We start from the raw sequence: 18,749 nt of genomic DNA, 5'->3' as shown, positions 1-18,749 counted from the left end.
TGCGCGATATATAGTTAGCGCATCTAACTATATATGGAATTTCAATGGTTTTATGCGAGTAAAATAAGGTTTTGTAAATGCAAATTCCTAACTATATATGTTCTATAACCAATGGTTTTTTCATTGAATATATATATATATATATATATATATATATATATATATATATATATATATATATATATATATATATATATATATATATATATATATATTTACTGAAAAAATCAAAGGTTAGAGCCACTCTAGTTATAGTTACCAGAGATATGAATTTCTCAGATTGTTGCCCTTTATTAAATATGCGCTAGTTTGACAAATCTTCGCAAAACTTTGCAGACCTATTGTACCTGTTATGTTGGTGAAGGATTGGGGGGAAGGGCTCCAAAACACACTAGCACTTCAATGCATCCTGCATAGATTTTTGTATTTCACATAGAGGCAAAACGGCTAAATAGATTCTAATGAAATTTCATAGCAATGTTGTTAGATTTGAAATGCTATTTCCGTAATGCACAGAATCGAAATGCTCCCTTTGCTATGCTCAAACTCTAATTCGTATTAAGTTCGCATTAATGGTGCCATCTTTACTGGCGCCATTTTGTTCTGTAACTAAGATCAAGCTTTTGTCTCAGGTTGTTTGCCTCAGCAGAAAGCGGCTGGGATGCATTTGCATCTCCAAGGTTAGGCCTTACTGGAGCATGAGAAAGTTGCTTGTTAACGCATACCTTTTCCTGGGATAGATGGTGCTCCCAGTATTCTGGCTGCAAGCACAGACTTTATGACCTCGCCAGAGAGATAGTGTGTGCCTGGTCTCAGATTCTTAGCTCATCCTTCTGTGCCTCCCTTTGCTCAGTGGTTGCCGAAGCTGTATTATTCCATCCGGGGCGGGACTAAGGAGGTGTTGGAAAAGCTTATTGTATGTCACCAAGTGTTCTGAAGTCAGTCCCTCGACAGCCATCCCATAGGGCTGGTCAGACTGAACTCCACTGCAGTGTATTTACTAATAAACTAGTTTGTTTGGGTCCCATACTAAGGTCATCGACTCTTCATTTCTTGAAAGGCTAGAGGAGGTCGTGAGTGACCCGGGTGACCCTAGTTGGGCCACTTCCTTCACTGTACATTAGACTATGTAGATGATTCCTTTTGCTATGGCAAGTGAAGTTATTAAGTGGGTATGAAGTTATAAGGGCCAACAACTTAGTAATATCTGTGTAGCACAATACAACTAAACATAGCAAGGAAGTCCAACAAAGAAACTAAAGTGAATATGTAAAGTTTCCGATGTACTACATGAACAACTGAAAGAAGCATTTATGGCCACATGCCAATGGAAACCTATGAACATATACATAACTAATACAAAACATCTTAATCTACATACGTTTTCTTTGCAAGCTCTCTGGCTCACAAAATAACACTGTGTTGAACAAGCCAAACAAAAAACATTTTCCTTATGTTTCCCTGAGCAACAAAATGAAAAACTGCTATAGCAGTGAGCTACACAAACTACTATTTGGAAGACATGATAATTAGCCACGAGGAAAAAATTAATATTCTAATTTTGTATACCAACAATCATATTTATCTTTCATTAACTGTGGGCTTCATATATAAGAATTACTACATGAATAGGTAAAAGACACATTTATGGCCATAAGATTAGTAAACCAATAAACAAATACATAACAAATACAATAGATAAAAAGAAAGAAATCACATTAAATCTGATTGCCACTCTGTAGTTGTAGTTAGTATTCTCAGAGATAGAAATTCCTCTGATGTTAGTTTCCAATAACTTTCCATCCATTTGACGAACCACCATAAAACTTTCCAGTCCTATAGCATTTTATGCATTTTGATATGATGTAAATTTTTGTGATGAATCTTTAAGGAAGTGCACAGATTAAAGGGGGGGGGGAGGGGGTCCCAAAAAGCATTTTCTACCAATGCATTTTCCATAGACTATTGTATTTCATGTAGCGTAAAAATGGCGGAACGGATTTACATGAAATTTGGCAGGATTATACATTATGGTCCACAGATGATGCTTCTGAGTAGTGCGATTAAGCCGGGTAAGTATTTCTTAAGTTATAAGGCATTTAAACTTAGTGATATCTGTCATTGCAGTACTTTTGTGGAATTTCACAAAATTTCATGAAACTACTGCAGCGAACTTATATAAAAATATATCAAAATATATAAATACATTTCCTTACCTATTACCACTTTAATAAAGTGCTAATAAGTAGGGACCTACTTCGTACCTATATTTTAGAATCTAACACTGCACACAGTCAAAGTGTAGTGAAAACAATAAGGCTGCCATTTAATTGTCTAAAACGGCCATTACCCAATTATATTCAGGCCTCTCCTCGTTATGTATCTTGGTACATGGCAAAGTTACAGCAGTATACCAAGGCCCAAAATATAACTAAGACCTAGCTTTATTATTGGTTTGAGGTACCCCTGCATCACTCATAGTGTTGCATGGGCAACGCAATACTTAAGTCAGATTTCCAAAGCAATGCAAGTCCACCATGCATTGCCCAGTATTCATTTGTAAATCTGGAGAAAGGAAAGGCAGGGCAATTTGCTGTTTTGCCTTACTCCGCACACCATAATCTAGATTGCTGCAAAATTTCACATATATCTGTATGCCATGCCACTGCACTCCACTCCACTATACACTATTTCAGTATATGCCACTTTCTTCTAACCAGCTCCACTGTATGAGACTCCACTCTACGCCACTCCTATTCTATGCTATTACTCTGTATGCAACTCCACTGTGCGTCACTCCACTCCACGCTCTTACACTGTATGCACCTCCATACCCTATTGCACTGTATGCCACTACACTCTACAACACTCCACTCTACACTATTCCACTGTATGCTACTCCACTGTCCGCTACTCCACTCTACGCCATTCCAATGTATGGCACTCCACTCCACGTCACTTCATTCTACGCTATTTCTTTGGACGCCACTCCAATGTACGCCACTTCATTGTATGCTATTATATTCGACCTCACTCCACTGTATGCGATTCCAGTCTACACCACTCTACTGTACACCACTCCACTGTATGCTACTATTACACTCTACACCACTACACTGTACACCACTCACTCTACGCCAGTCTACTCTACACTATTACACTGTACACAGCTCCACTGTATGCCACGTCAATGTACACCACTCAACTGTAAGTCACTCTGCTATACGCTACTCCAGTATTTGCTATACCACTCTATGTCACTCCACTCCTGTACTATTCAACTATATGCCACTCCATATATACACTACTCCACTCAACACCACTCCAGTGTACACCACTCCACTGTATGCCACTCCATTCTTTGCTAGTTCATTGTATGCCACTCCAGTCTATGCCACTTCACTATTTGCTATTCCACTCTACTCCATTGTACACCACGCAGGTCTACACCACTCCGCTCTATGCTATTCCACTCTACGCTTTTCCAATGAACGCTACTCCACTCTATACTATTACACTGTACGCAACTTCAATGTTTGCCATTCTACTGTATGGTATTCCACTCTACCCCACTCCTCTGTACACCACTCCACTCTATGCTATTACACCCTAACCCACCCAATAATGCACAACTCCAGTTTACAGCACTTCACTGTGCGCCACTCCACTGTACGCTACTACACTATACGCTAATACATTCTACGTCACGCCACTGAATGCCACTCCAGTTGGTGCTACTCCGCTGTATGCCACTCCAAGGTACACTACACCACTAAATGCTATTCCACTCTATTCTACTCCACTCTATGCTATTCCAGTTTATGCCACTCCACAGTAAGCCACTCTGTGCCTCTCAAGTGTACTTTCCTCCGCTTTATATAGATCTACTCTATAAAACTCTTCTACACTCTGTGCAAATCTATTAAACTCTACTTCACTCTATTACTGTACCCTCCAGTATCCAAATTTATACTTAACTCTGCCTGTACACTCTATTGTACTACATTCTACTCCAATTTATAACAGTTTCCTCAACTCTATGCTATGCCACTTAAATGTATGCCCTCCACTCTACGGTAATCTACTATACCCTACTCCACTCACGCCACTCGACTCAACTGTACACCACACCTCTCCACGCCAGTCTACTCTATCCCACACCACTCTTCTACACTCCACTGTATAGTATTCCACTGTGCGCTATTCCACTTGATGCTACTCCGCTTTAAGGTAATCCACTTTACGCCATTACAATGTATACCACTCCACGACGCTGCTCTGTAAAACACTGTACTCCACTCTATATAACTCCACTCTTTTGAAGTCCACCACACTTTAGGGCACTCTACAACATTCTACGCCACTCTATCCCTGTAGACTCCACTGTCCCAACTCTATACTCCGCTCTATGCCCATATACTCCATTGTACAACACTCTATTCCACTATTTGACACTTTTCTATACGCCATACGACACAGCACTCCACTCTAATGTATAAGGTCCCACTCCAATTAATAACAGTTTACTACCTATGCTATGCCACTAAACTCCATGTCACTCTACTCTATGACACACCAATGCAGTCTATTGTACTTTACTCCACATTAGGTTACACCATTCCACACTATGTTATACCACTCGACTCGACTCGACTCTACTATACTGTACGAGACTTTACCTTACTCTATGCTACTAAACAACAATCTACTCTACGCCGCTCCACTATTTGATACACTACTGTACTTTATCCATCTCCACTCTATAACACTCTACTACTCTGTAAGCCACTCTACGAAACGTCACTCCTGTCTATACACCTACACTCCACTCGCTGCCTCTCTGGAATACCCTAGTCACGATACGACACTCGACACAGTGCGCAACTCTTTGTATGCCACTGCACCTCACTTTACTTCACTCTACTCTATGACACAGTAGATAAACCACTACACTCTGCTCTACTCCCCTCCATTCCAATCTACAATACTCCACTATATGACAAAATACTTTACAACACTCTCCTCCACTGTACTTTATGACACTCCACATAACAACGCTCCACTTGCAACACTGGACTCTACGATTTGAAACACGTTTTTATTTAAAAAAATTTAAAAGATTGAATTTCAACGACAAAAACATAGGTTAGAGCTTGGTTATAGTTAAGAAAACTGTTTTTCCCTATACAAATCAAGCTTAAACTACACAAACTTTAAAAATCTACAGTTATAGTTATAAATTTTATTTACAATGTATCCGCCACCTTCAAATTATTATAGGTAGCACAACTCATTACACCCTCTTTTCAGCGTGATAATCAGACAACACTAACTATAACTCACCACTCTACCATGCACTGCGTTCTCACAAATAATGATATTCCACTGTACAGCACTACACTATAGGCTACGGCACTCCACTCTACTTGACTCTACTCTATTTCACTAAACAATACTCCACTCTACGACTCTAAACTCTAAGACATTCTCTTTTAGTGTACTGTACTACACTCCACTTTATGGCACTCTAATGAATGACACTCTACACTGTGATTTGAAACACATTTTTAATTTAAAAACCCATTAACATACAATAAGAGAACCAAGGTTAAGGATAACTTGTATTTAAAAATACATTATGTATTATTTCTATACAAACCCAAAATACACAAACATTATAAATGATAAAGTTATAATTACAACTCCAATTTAAAATGGAAGCACCAATTTAAAATTACTCTACGTAGCACATCTCCGAAAACAGTCTTGTCACCTCGTCACCACACTGCATTAACTATAACTCATGCTTTTTCCATGCACTAGTTATACATACCCTTGCATACTACGGGCCCGATTCACAGAACTAACTTAAGACAAAATCCTAAACTTACTACCATTTTGGTATTCACAGAAGCCACTTTTTCATTGCTACTTTGTGACTAGTTTCTGCATGGAAAATTAATTTTGGGGTGATCTTTCAAGCGGGAGCTGAGTAGAAAAGGGGGTCCTAAAACACAAATTCCCAAACATTTGCCATGCACTTCTTTATGAAGGACTACAGCAAAAACTGCTGAACGGAATTACACCAAATCTGTCAGGAAGCTAGATCTGAGTCCGCAAACTGTGCTTTTGTGATTTGGTGTACATCTCTTTAATAGTTGTTGAGAAATTACGGTTAAAAAAGCATAGATATATGGACGGTTGGGTCCACAAGAGGATCTAGAGACTCTCGTGGGAGTGCCAATTTAAGAAATGGAATGTTCTTAATGCCTCACAGAGCTTTAGTCCCTTGGGCCAATAGACTTCCGCTCTGACTGGCTGTCAGCAACATCAGATAATTGTTCCTGGCAGCCATTACAAGACTTGAGTCCCCTGTCCTGAACTTGTAAAATAAAAAAGATATAAGGGGACAGGGTAGGGAAACCCTACCCCTCTAGACCACATTGCGTGACTCCTTCCCTCCGGCCAAAATAAAACAAAATATTGGCAGTTTCTGTTGCCATCCGGTGGGGCTCCCACAGGATCTGAAAAACAAGAAAAAGGGGGTCAGGACCGCCTCCACTGTGTAATTATTTTGGACCATGGGACACTCTCTTTGGGCTCCATCCATAAATATGAGGACAGGGGCTGCACCCGAGCCACATTTGACCCTGGGAACCCTATCCCAGGGGGCGTGAATTATCACATATCGGGAGGGTGCGTGCAGTCCTTCTCCCCGAGCCATTATGGACCCCTGGGATCCCACCCCCCCAAGCCAATATATGCCCCAGGGTCGAAATTCACTAAAAAGGAGGTGGGCCACACAGCTCGCAAGCCTTGAAAAGGCTCTGGAAACCCCATTCCCCACAGACAGTAACTGTCTAAACAAGCATTTGCAATGCAATAGGTCTCGCATTTACGCGAGTTTGAGCAGGTGACATTGCAAATAACAAAGCCTTTTATTTTTGTTTTCGCTTTTAAAACAGAAATTAAAGGCATTGTCATTTACAATGCCAATAGCTTAAACTTGTGTAAATGCGAGACCTATTGCATTGCAAATGCTTGTTTTTCTTTCTTTTTTTCCCCCATTGATGGCACAACCTTTGACAGTATTTCAAAGAACAGCTGATGGCAGATGAGTGCCAGGGCGTCCGGCTAGAAATATGTTTAAAACAGATTGTTCTGTTTATTCTCCGACTAATGGTGTCACGCCGTGCAGCGTTGAAGTGTTGTTAGGCATAGGCACCTGTCCTTTCCTTGTTGATGCTGAAGCTCGGGCACGTAAGTGCCGGGCACGTGCTGGCTTCACGCGGTAACCTAGCTCTTCTCGTGAGCTTCGCTGCCTTCTGCGCGTCGCCTCCCAAAAATTATGCCCGAAAGTTACACCAGCCACCGTTGCCTACAAGATTATGGAAAATCTGTTTCCGCTGTCAAGTTGGGCATTCCATTGCACCTCGTCTTGTTTGACTCATCCGTTTTGCTATTTCGTTTTCCAAAAATTGGATCAATGTTGACAGAATCAGCGCCGACTTCTTTCTTGCCTCTCCTCCCAGCCGATATGGGTTCGATAACATATTACCAGTGAAGCAAATACAGTGGCGAGCTAAGTGGAAGACTTTTTTCCTTTATTAGATGCACACCCGACTGAGATGGCGACTGGCAGCAACTGTAACCCCAAGGCTCCCTTCCATTACATTTTTGAAACCCCGCATGCAGGATGCACCAGCTATTTCACTGGCGCAGTTTCTGACTGGATTCAATCTCAGACGGTGGTGTTACCTCCGTTTTCCTCTGAAGAGAATACCTCATGCTGAGGTAGCTTGCGAGGGGCCATCTTTTAGCCTTATCTTTTCAAGTCTTGATATGTGATCTCGTGCATTCCTATTCAATCAAGCAGGGGCTCAATGTGTAAAGGGATGACGCCGAGGACTAAAAACAAGTTCCCGCTGGGCCGCCGCGCTGCCTGCGACGACCCGGAAGCGGTTGGGCAGCCGGCCAATCGCAGCGCGGCCCCAACCGGAAGTCCCGCCCCCATCGCGGCGCAAAGAGAAGAGACTGTTGCGGAGGAGGAGAGGTGAGTGGGGGTGGGGTGTGCGCGTGTGTCTGTTGTAGTGTGTCTGTGCGTGCGTGTGTCTGTCTGCGCGTGTGTCTGTTAAAGGGGGGTGCGTGTGTGTGTATGCAGTGTGTGTATGTGCGCATGCGTGCGGGAGCCTTTGTGTGAATGCGAATAGCAGGCAGGGCGACGCGACGTGCGCGCTCACGAGCTGCAATCTCCAGGAGGACAGGCTCGTCACAGTCTGATGTCCACAATATTCCCAGAAAAGCGGCAACATAAGTTGTCTCGCATAGACAGCAAAAGCTTCGCTTTTGCTTTCGTCTAGGCGAGACCTAAAAAGGAGTGGGGCCATGTGGCACCCCTCCCTGAGTCATTTATGGCCCCGGAGGGCCCATCTCCAGGGGGCGGCTCATATGGTATGTCCTGGTGAGCCCACGCCCTGGACACAATGGTTTCCCTGCCCACATTAGCAGGGGCAGGGATCCTGTGTTTGCTCCCACCACATAGTAGCAAACACAAAGTCTGCTACCAGTAGGCGGGAGCTTTGAAATGCTTCCACCAGCTTAGAGCAGGCTTTTTATCTGTTTCTTTGCCTGTAATGATGCGGGCAGGAACCCAGAGCAAGATATTGCTCCTGGTTGGAGGGAGACACATAAATAGCTGCTGCCTACAAGCAGGAGAAATATGTGATCTGTTACCCTGCCCACATCAGTGTAGACAAAGGAACAGAATACGAGTCTGCTCCCAGCTGGAGGGAGCATTTTCAAAGCTAGGGTCCCAAGGGCTGAGCAAGGCCTGGGGAGGTGGTCTGCACACCCCCTACTCTAAATAAGTAACCTGAGCCCTGGGGATGGGGTTCCCTGGGCCGTGAAGGCTTGGGGGGGGGGGGGGGGGGGCGTGTGGCCCCTTTCCCTTTTGTTTAAATGTTGGCCCCGGGGAAGGGGACCCAGGCGCTAAATTAGTCTCAGGGAGGGGAGACACGTGCCACCACCCTTCGTTAATTACTTGACGCCAGGAGATGGGGTACCCAGACTAATAAGGCACATGCAGCCTCCCTCCCCTTTAGAAAGTAAAGCGGCCCGGGGGATAGGGTCCCTGGGGCCTAATAATGCTCAGTGAGGGGGACCACACAGTCCCCTCCTCTTTATGATGTAATGAGGCCCCAGGGGATAGGGCTCCATGTGCCTAGTAAGGCTTAGGTAAGGGAGCAATGTGGCCATCCTCTCCATTTTTAAAAAGGGAATGAGGACCTAATAAGACTCGGAGGGGTGCTGCATGCCCTCCTCCCCTGTTTAATTGTATTAGACCCCGAGGAGTGGGTTACCGAGGGCTTTTAAGGTTTGAGGGGGAAGGCCATGTGCCCCACTTCCCTTTTTATAGGAACTGGCCCCGGGGATCGGGTCCCTGGGGCCAATTAGGGGTTGAGATGGGGGCTGCACGTGCCCTCCCTTTAATATGCTTTGCCCCAGGAGATGCGGTCCCTTTGGCCCGAAGGCCAGCCCTATGCTGCGCATGCCAAAGGCTGCGCGCAGGGTTGGGTTAGCAGCCTGCTGGAGGTCTGGCCATACGGTTTGGCAGCAGGCTAAGGCCTGTGCCCAACAACCCGCTTCACATGGCCAAAGGATCTGTGCAGCATGGGGTTGGCTGCCTGTGGGGAGTTAGATGCAGCGCCTGGCTTGCAGCCAGGCCCAGCTGGCCAACCTCAGGCTGCACATGACGAAAGGTCGTGGGGTTGGCTGCCTGCAGGGGAAGGGTGGCTGCCTCCAGGTAAGTTATATACTAGTTATACTAGTTTATACATCTCTGTGTGCATAAGCTTGGATGATGAAATCAGTGATGTCATCAATGATATCATTTGAGATGTCATTAATGAGGTCATAGAACATGTGAGTGATGTAATATGTGAGGCCACAAGCAGTGTATGGCAGGACGCAAGTTATATGCCAATTATAACAGGTGAACTCATGAACCAATTTAAATCCCTCTAAACCTTAGGTTTGGGACCAATGTTTTTTTTCCAGAGAAGTGTAGTTTTCTGTATTTAGTGGCAGCTATAACAAAAGGAGCAATATCGGAATGGAAAGATAATATAAGCCTCTAAGTTTCTGATAAAAGTAAAATCAGGAAAAAAAATCACCATTCAAGCTAGAAAAATCTGCATTTCTGTACCACAGAGTCAAAAATGTATTCTACAGCTGACACAGTTTTTAACTACTCATCTTGAAAAAAAATCTTTCAACATGCAAGAGTGATTTTTTTTAAACAAGTAAATAGATGTGTGTTTTCTGATATATGGCATTTATGCTTTTAAGTGTTTGAAAGTTTAGGGTTAAACCCCAACAACACAATATTTTAACTGAAAGTGAAACGAATTCTGACGTTTTACAAATGTTCACATCTGGTGCCTTTTATTTGTTTGTAAGTCAACCCACACCGTGTGTGTGTTCCATATGGAACCTGGAGGCCACTTGTAGAGTTTAAATTTGGCCTTTGTAGTATTACAAATAGTATTAACACAATAGATAACATGAGTTACACAAAGATATTTCAGAAATACAACTATACAATTCAAACAAAAAAGGCCTTCAATTATACACTCAAAGGAGGTATTTGGTACTGTAAACGAAGACGAAAGCCACAACAACATGGTCCTTTCGCACACTCTAGTGGGCAATCGTGAGAAAGCACAACATTTACGAACTTAATGTTTTTATTCTCATTTTTTGTTATCGACTCTACGGTTATTTGGGAGATGTGCATATTTGCGTGTATTTACATGGTAAATTCAATATAAGAGTGACTAATTATTTAAAAAATATATTAGGTTATGTGTTTCACTTCATTCGGTGCCTTCACCCACAGAACTTTAAAACTACTAAGAACGTCCTAGGCACGACGGATGTTAGAATTCTCTAACATTTGTTTTAATTTTCCCAAAACAAACTCTTAGGTGATTCATAAAAACATAGGGCATCATTTTTGATGAAAGTGTTGAAGCGAGGTACTGCAAGCCATTTTGAAGCACGGGCTGCGTCATTTTTAAAGCACAGGGATGCGCCTTATTTACAGCAATACGGCTGTGGCGCATCCCTGTGCTCGCCCCTGTGCGGGAACTAAAACAACAGCCATGTACCAATGCAGGCACTGCGTTGCAGGGATGATTGTTATTGTGCAGAAGGGACACCTTCCTGCACAAAAACAATGACTGTTGGAGTTTTCATCTTTCTATGTGTACAAATGCAGCACATATAGAATGAGGAAAAAAACCAGGAGAAAGAAAATAATTTCTCCTGGTTGCAAGACTCTTATGCCTCTTCCAGATTATGAAACATTGTAAATCTTGGAATCAGCCTCGCCAAGTACCACGCATCAGGTGTTAGACAAATGCATTTTAGTGCTGGTGACCGCATCACTGCATTAGTCAGGTATTGTAGCAACCTGGAACCTCCCTACGATGGCCATATAAGGAGTTGCAACTAAGCAGAAAACACGCTGGCAGTGAGTGCGCTGGGCTACTTTAAGAGCGTCCTCTACTTCACAATAAACTGGCAACTCTCCTTCTAGTTTGCTTATTTATTGTTCACTTAACCCCTCATCAAGTCTGCAATTAGGCACCACACAAGCTGGGGAATCACCTTCAGTCAGTCAGCGCTGTGAGTGAGGCCCTGTGTCAGCACGTTGTCTTGATAAACATTATCAGACAGTCCCTCACATAGATCCGGGTACGGCACCATGTTTGTTGCTGTTTTCCAGCAAGGTCTCTGGCCATGGGACCACTTACACTCTTAGATACACTCATTTTTCCTTCGAGTTCGAAGCAGTTTGGCCAAAGGGGATCAAAGGTATTCAGGCAACATAAATTCGATTTCCTATGGAGCGAGATATCAGCCTTAACTATATATCAATAAATAGGCGCTCGTAACTCATTTTTTCTTTATTTCTACCTCTGCTTAAGGCACCCTTTGACCCCATGCCACAATTGTGTCATGGTAATTATTCTTGCAGTACTGCAAGCCACAGTTCATAGTTAGAAAAGACCATGCATGATCAATACCTGAAGGCATTGCCCATGCTAACGATGTCCACGTAATTAAGCATGCATTAGAAAATGGGAGTTACAACCTTCTCAAGGGTCACCATGCTCACCTAGAACTGTTGGCGCATTGTGGGTTCACTGGAGTGATGTCACTGTATTGTGGGCTCAATAACATTCCTCAAAGGTAGAACTTGAACTGAGAAAGAGTGTGCATTCCTGTCCACACCCAAACTGGAGCTTCATCGATAGCTAGGGATGGTCCCTGGAGAGATAACGTTTTTCATCGAATCTTGAACACTTTACTTGTGTTGATGTAAATTACAGTTATGATTAGAACAGCAAGTTAGTTTAAGATATATATATAATAACTGGGACTGATGGAGCAAGGTTTCACCCGTACAGAAACTTGCTCTGATTCAATCCTCTCGAAATAACATGTAATTTATTAACCAACATGTTTCGAGATTACGAAAACTACATTACACGACCTTTCTAGTATCTAGGGGAAGCTTTCCTATGTGCTTTTACTAACAGTAACCCGAGTGTCCTAATATGGCCACCGAAAACGCGGGAACCTTTCTGCGCATGCGTCTGCTACACCTACGTAGTGTGACGTATCACTGTTTTGGTGGGAACTCTTTGCAGCTGCGCATTAGTGCCAAAGATGGCCGCTTCATGCTTCACATACTAATGCACATGCTTCTGCTCAAACTAAAACTTATGTGCTCTGCTTAATTATTAATGCTATAGTCAAAATAAAGTAATGGGGTTAGAGTAGAAATAAGTGGTATACAGTGCATTCATTTATTTTTGTATGCTAATATGTCTCCCTTTGACTTCATTGATAGCTCGTATTTTGGGCCTGAAGGGAATCGCAAACTCCATTTTGAATCACTAAATCATGCGCAGATGACATTGAGATCCTCAAGCTCCTGACATTGAATTGATGCCAGTTCCCATCTTATTCTGCGACGTTCGTGGGAATTATACCTATCGACCAGGAGCAAGCGGAAGAGAAAGCACAGAACTTTATACATTGTATACAACTTGAAATAATATTGCTGAGTGGGATAAAAAACATGGGAGAATAAATTATGGGCGGGAACCTTGATCAACTATATCGAATAGAAATGATCTCATACTAGTATGGTGTGATGACCTCTCCTCGTCTTTCTGACCAATCAAATGAAGGGAACACATAGAATCTGCAAATTATGGAGGTGGTACACACACTGAAATGGTATAACTAAGTTTGGCTTAGTGAGTTAGATTGTCTGACTTGTCACAGACCTGTCACTGGCTCAACGTATCCTGAAGGAGAATCAAGAGCGGAGTGCTGATCGAGCACTATGACAGAAGAATCGGGAGTTTGCTGAGGGAGAAGAATCGATCTACCCAGTGGGGATTAGCTGTAGAGAGGGGTGTAACGCTGGCGTTGCACTTAGCGAAGGTTACCTGTCCTGTTTTGCACCTGTCCTGTCCTATTGGCACCTGATTAGTCGGGAGCCCTTCTCTTGTCCCAGCCCCTGGCCAGGGTTGGTCTTCGCACCGTTCTAGGTAAATATAATCAGTGTGGTTTGTCCTTGTACCGTTTTCCTTTTTCACCCTTCCCAGGTACCAATGTCTAAAGGCATTTTCTTAAAGTCCTGCAAGATTTATGTTTTAATTGTTATTTTCTTACCAGTGGCGGCTGGTGGCATTTGAAAGGGGTGAGCCGTAAAAGTGAAGCCGAGTGCACCACGGTGAGAGAGCGAAGCGAGTAAGCCAGGGCTGAACCATGATTTTGGGTCAATAAATGAAAGGTGTTGCCATAGATTTTTTGTAATGCTGACAGACTCACTTTCCTCATTTAAAACCTCAGCTAAACTTTTCTTTTTTTCCTCAAACTTTTGATTTGAGAGACCTTGTCAGTTTTAAATAAAACTAAAAATGTTGGAAGGCAGGTGACACTTTTCTTGTGAAGTATGTAGCAATTCGGTGTAGTTTTAGCTTTTTTGAAATGAATTTCATGGCATCGGCTGGTACTAAAAAATAATCTCCTCTCGTACAGCCACAAAAATAGTGAACTTACTTTGCAAATAGCCAGGTCTTCAATTATTTACGAAATAAACTGTGTCAAAACTAGTGCTGGGGCCGACTTCAGGCAGTCAGATACGACCAGGGCCAGGAAGTAACTCGAATAAAGATTTATTGAAGTTTACAGCAAGGAGCTCAACAGACCTTGACTCGTGCCACTTGACACAACAGCCAAGAACGTGGAATGAGAGGAATGTGGCACGCTGAAGGTAAGCAAGGGGCAGGATCTCGAGGTAAGCACAAACCTTAACTGCATTACTAATAGTCCTGTGCGGGTCACAGTACTATTACTGGTGTTGTAACTTGGCCCTAGCTTGGCCACGGCTGCTCGCCAGTAAGATCAAAAATACTATTTACTTCTCCTTCAGGTCATAAATTCCAGCACTTTTATATAGGTCACACTGTGACCAACATAAACATTGTTCGAATTTATGGCTTGACAGAGAAGTAAATAGTATACTGTTGATCTTACTGGTGACACAAGTACCACAGACAGTGCGTGACTGGGATAGTATGTGAACACTGGGGCATACTATGCATCTCACACAGTGCAATACTAAGATATTGCGTGAACATCGGAGCAAATGTTGCACCACATACAGTGCAATGTACACTGGGGCACAAGGAGTTAAAACTGTGCATTGCAGAAGTAACCTTTGGGCACAAGGAACACACAAAGGGCATTACTGGGATAGTGTGTTAACATCGGGGTACAAGAAGCACAGACCGTGTATTTTTGCTCATATAGCCTTTGGGCACAAGAAGCTCAAACAACGTTGCACAACAAGTACTGACGGTGCATTACTGAGGTAGCCAGAGGCACAAGGTTAACGGCATGTGCCATGGACGCTTGAGAGGCTTAACATGGATACTTCTGAGAGAGTTAGCGGGCACGAAAATGTGCACTCCTAGAAATTGTGTTGGCCCTGAGAGCACACACCCGGCATTACTGCGACAGTCTGTGGGCAGAAGTGCACACAAACAGGGAAGAAAGAACAAACACGCTCGGAAGCAGTATAATCAGTACAGTGGATGCAAGTATCTGTACTGCCTACACTCCAGGCAGTCGCCTTTTTTTGGCAACACGCGGCCTGCTATCGAGTTCCTCGCTAAGTGAAGTCCCCCCTCCGCCCCCAGTGCCCAGACTGAAACTCAGGCAAATGCGATCCCCGGCTCAGACTTGGGTTCTGTGCGCCGATTTCAAACACCCGGATGACAGGACCCCGCCTGAGCTTTCCATCAAAATGCTTCCAGTAATAAAATAGTTTATTCCAAAACGTTTCAGCTTTGTCACATTTACACACCCTTAAATAAATACAGACTTTTACATTTTGTTTTGCCCTACCACAGCCAAAGATGTCTGCTAGACATCTGTGTTTAGGCCAATGTCCTCTCTTGAAGGGAGCGTCTACGCTCGCTCCCATGTCTGATTAGACATCAGTAAAGGGTACGCGCCTGCCCGCTGGGAGGCTGGTTCCAAATACAAAACGGGACGGTCATGAACATCTCATTGGCATGCCGATTAGTATGGAAGTGAAACGAAGAACAGGAGATGTGCAAAGAAAGAGATTATCTCATACTCCTCGCAAACGTTGCACACTTGAAGCGAGTGGTTCTGGCTTTACATGCCAATGCCAACAGCGCCAATGGCTAGGGTTTCATGCGGTCACCACAAATATGAAGAGAGTCGCGGCCAGCATGACTCGGGTGGTAAGCGCGGGGAGGGGGGTATGTAATTAAATTAAATAAAAACAAATAAACTTACCAGGATGAGTCATCTCCTCTGCCGGTCCCGCGTCGCATCACGTCTCTGAGTCCTCTCATGGCAAGTGGCAAATCATGAGACTGGATGCGACTGGGGGCAGCTACTCAACTGTATCCTACCATTTGACAGGGTATGGGCGACCATACGTCACCGCTCATGCGCAGCATGCCTAATGTAATGTCAATGGAGTCGGGTGCTGAAATTAAAAGAGCCCCTCCCAGATGCGCAGTCGGAGTCCAGTTCTGGACTCCTGCTGCTCTCGCCTGCGTGAGTGCACGTTTATTGTTGAAAGACAGACTGACTGTGCTCATGCGCACTTGAGGCTGTGAAGCAGCTGCCACCACAGGCAGGAAATGTAAACAGACGAATTGCGTCTGCAGTCTGTTTACATTGCCTGTTGCCCATGGGCAGTTTTTCTTGTTGAATCTGCCAAGTGGGGTGCTGCCCCGACACCCCTATGGACCTGCCGCCCCTGTTTCTTACTTGCAAAGTCTCTAATTTCACTACTGTGGCCTCTGACTCACAAAATATTGCGTAGATAAAGTGTTTAAAACTCTTCCCTAGTCTGTGGTTATTTATGAAAGTAAATTATATATTATTACCTATTATTCTAACTCCCTTGATCCTTAGATTTAGGACTTAGCGCATAAGTGACAAGGATTTGGTAAGTCATGGTGTATAGGTATAAGTCCTACGGTAAAACAAAATTCTGATAGGCAGGAAGTTAAATTGGATTACCGGTTCAAGTGTGAATGTTCATGGGCCCAGGTGAGTATGATCAACTGAACTGGTAATTCCGTGCCATCAGGACTCTGTAATCACTGTATAAATGCACGCCTCTAATTTCTTTATAATTGGTGACTAGTGACGCATTCATTTACAGTTGAGTTCTGATGTCACAATGCCTGCTGTCAGAGTCAGCATCCGAGGTTTAAGGCAAGTCAGGTCAGTGAGCATAACTGGGGCAGCCTTTTAAAACAACAGGAAATGTTGCATTTCTTTCTTCTGCTCTATTTTACAATGACTAGCAGAGAGAATATGTTTATTTTTCCACTTCTTATTTATTTATTTATTGGGCTTATTGAGCGCGACAGCGACCCAAAAAGGGTTTCCCGTCGCAAGAAAGATACTGAACCACGAGGGTAGAAGAAAGTCTCAGGAATTAGACAGGAGCTGGTTACTGGTTGAAGATCCAGGTCTTAATGGCTTTGCGGAACTGAGTGTAGCCAGTTTCCAAACGAAGAGGTTGCGGGAGGGAGTTCCAGAGCTTGGGGCCTAATAGGGAGAAGGATCTGCCTCCCATCCTCGCTCGGCGTGTTTTGGGGACGCAGAAAAGGCCTTGAGTGGAGGATCTCAGGCAACGAGCCGGCGTGTAGGTTTGCACGAGGGTTTGGAGGTATCTGGGGGCATTGCCCCATTTTATTCTGTGCATGAGGCTAAGAGTTTTAAATTTGACCCTATTGTCGATTCTTAACCAGTGGAGCGCCTTTAGGTGACCGGACATACGTTCCCTCCTATGGCATTTGCATAGCATTCTGGCTGCAGAATTTTGCACCAGTTGGAGACGACGCATGACTTCTTGAGGTGCCCCTAAATAGAGGACATTACCATAGTCTAAACGGGAGGTGTTCAATGGGTTGACCACAGTCTTTTGTGTGTCGTCCGGGAGCATCCAAATGATTTTTCTGAGCCATCTCAGAATTGTAAAGCAGGTGGCTGTGAGGTTGTTGACTTGGGGCTCCATAGTTAGGCCATTGTCAATGGTAATGCCAAGATTTCGGACTTGTTGCGATGGGGTAGGTAAGGGGCCCATTTCGGATGGCCAGTGTCTAGGATTCCAGTGAGGAAAGCTAGAATATTTCTGTATCTTTCGACACATTCTGAGGTGCTGCAGCTTTTTTTTTATTTTTTATTAAACTCACTTGTATTGAACTGTTTCTAATAGTGGTTTGCAACAAATATCTAACAGGTTTTTGATGTGTTTAATTTTGCACTAGAGACTTCAGTGTTATTCATCATGTTTGAAACAAGCTCGCTCTTTCATATGAAAGAACTACGCACCAAGGTTTTAAGTGGTTTGTGGGAGGTGAAGTACCCCCTGGAGTACATGATAACGTTATTGCAAGTCCCATCGGAGCACCAAACCCCTACAAAGGAACTCAGCTATTGGCCTTGTTCCTCTAAATAGTTTTGAAACTCCTCAGTGACTTGCAATATCCTTATATTGTACAGAAAGGAGTACTTCATCCCTTCTATAATAACATTGACAAAACACTGTAGCTTTAACTCCTTGTAATGATCAGGGGAGGTGATAGTGCAGCGAACATAAGAATACATATAGTATTATCAACACATGGGGAGTTATTTTAACAAAGCCCATTCACTTAGGTGAAGTCTTTATAGCTCTCACCTTCCACCAATATAACCATCCCCCACCGGCCATACTAGCAATGTGTATTGAAGTAGTATATTCAAATAAAAGTATCCATTTATGTCACTACATGTCTTGTGCTGATAATGACACCGTTGTGTTATATCTATTTATTAACAAATATCAAGATACCACATAAAAATGACAGCTTTTCCTGTGTATTTTCAGAATATGATTTCAAGAAAAAGAGTCAAAAACTCAACTCACTTGGATATAAAGTTCAATAATTACCTCTATAACGCATATTTGTGGTTCTCTTCTATCACTGTCCACAGGGACCTGTGCTTGCTTTATCACCCATTCTTGAATGGCATCCGTAATGTGTGGCACAACTGAAAAAATGTACAAGCATTGTAAGTATTTTTTATGTGCATTTTCTCACTGCTCTTTTGTACAAATTAATTCA

At 43.3% G+C, this 18,749-nt stretch overlaps 1 protein-coding gene across 2 annotated transcripts in view; it reads right to left on the bottom strand.

Annotated features, from left to right (window-relative positions):
• Positions 1-18,749, bottom strand: part of CTPS2 (CTP synthase 2) — a 1,454,337-nt gene that overhangs the window by 1,232,920 nt on the left and 202,668 nt on the right. For both annotated transcript variants that reach the window (XM_086934328.1, XM_086934329.1), the window contains exon 4: positions 18,575-18,675. In XM_086934328.1, coding sequence (XP_086790454.1) covers positions 18,575-18,675 — 101 coding nt within the window. The remainder of the gene's footprint in view (positions 1-18,574; positions 18,676-18,749) is intronic.

This window comes from Lissotriton vulgaris, chromosome 8 (assembly GCF_964263255.1).
Source record: "Lissotriton vulgaris chromosome 8, aLisVul1.2, whole genome shotgun sequence".
NCBI classification, from domain to species: domain Eukaryota; kingdom Metazoa; phylum Chordata; class Amphibia; order Caudata; family Salamandridae; genus Lissotriton; species Lissotriton vulgaris.
The sequence above is the reverse complement of the archived record's forward strand: the minus strand, read 5'-3'. Positions and strand labels throughout refer to the sequence as shown.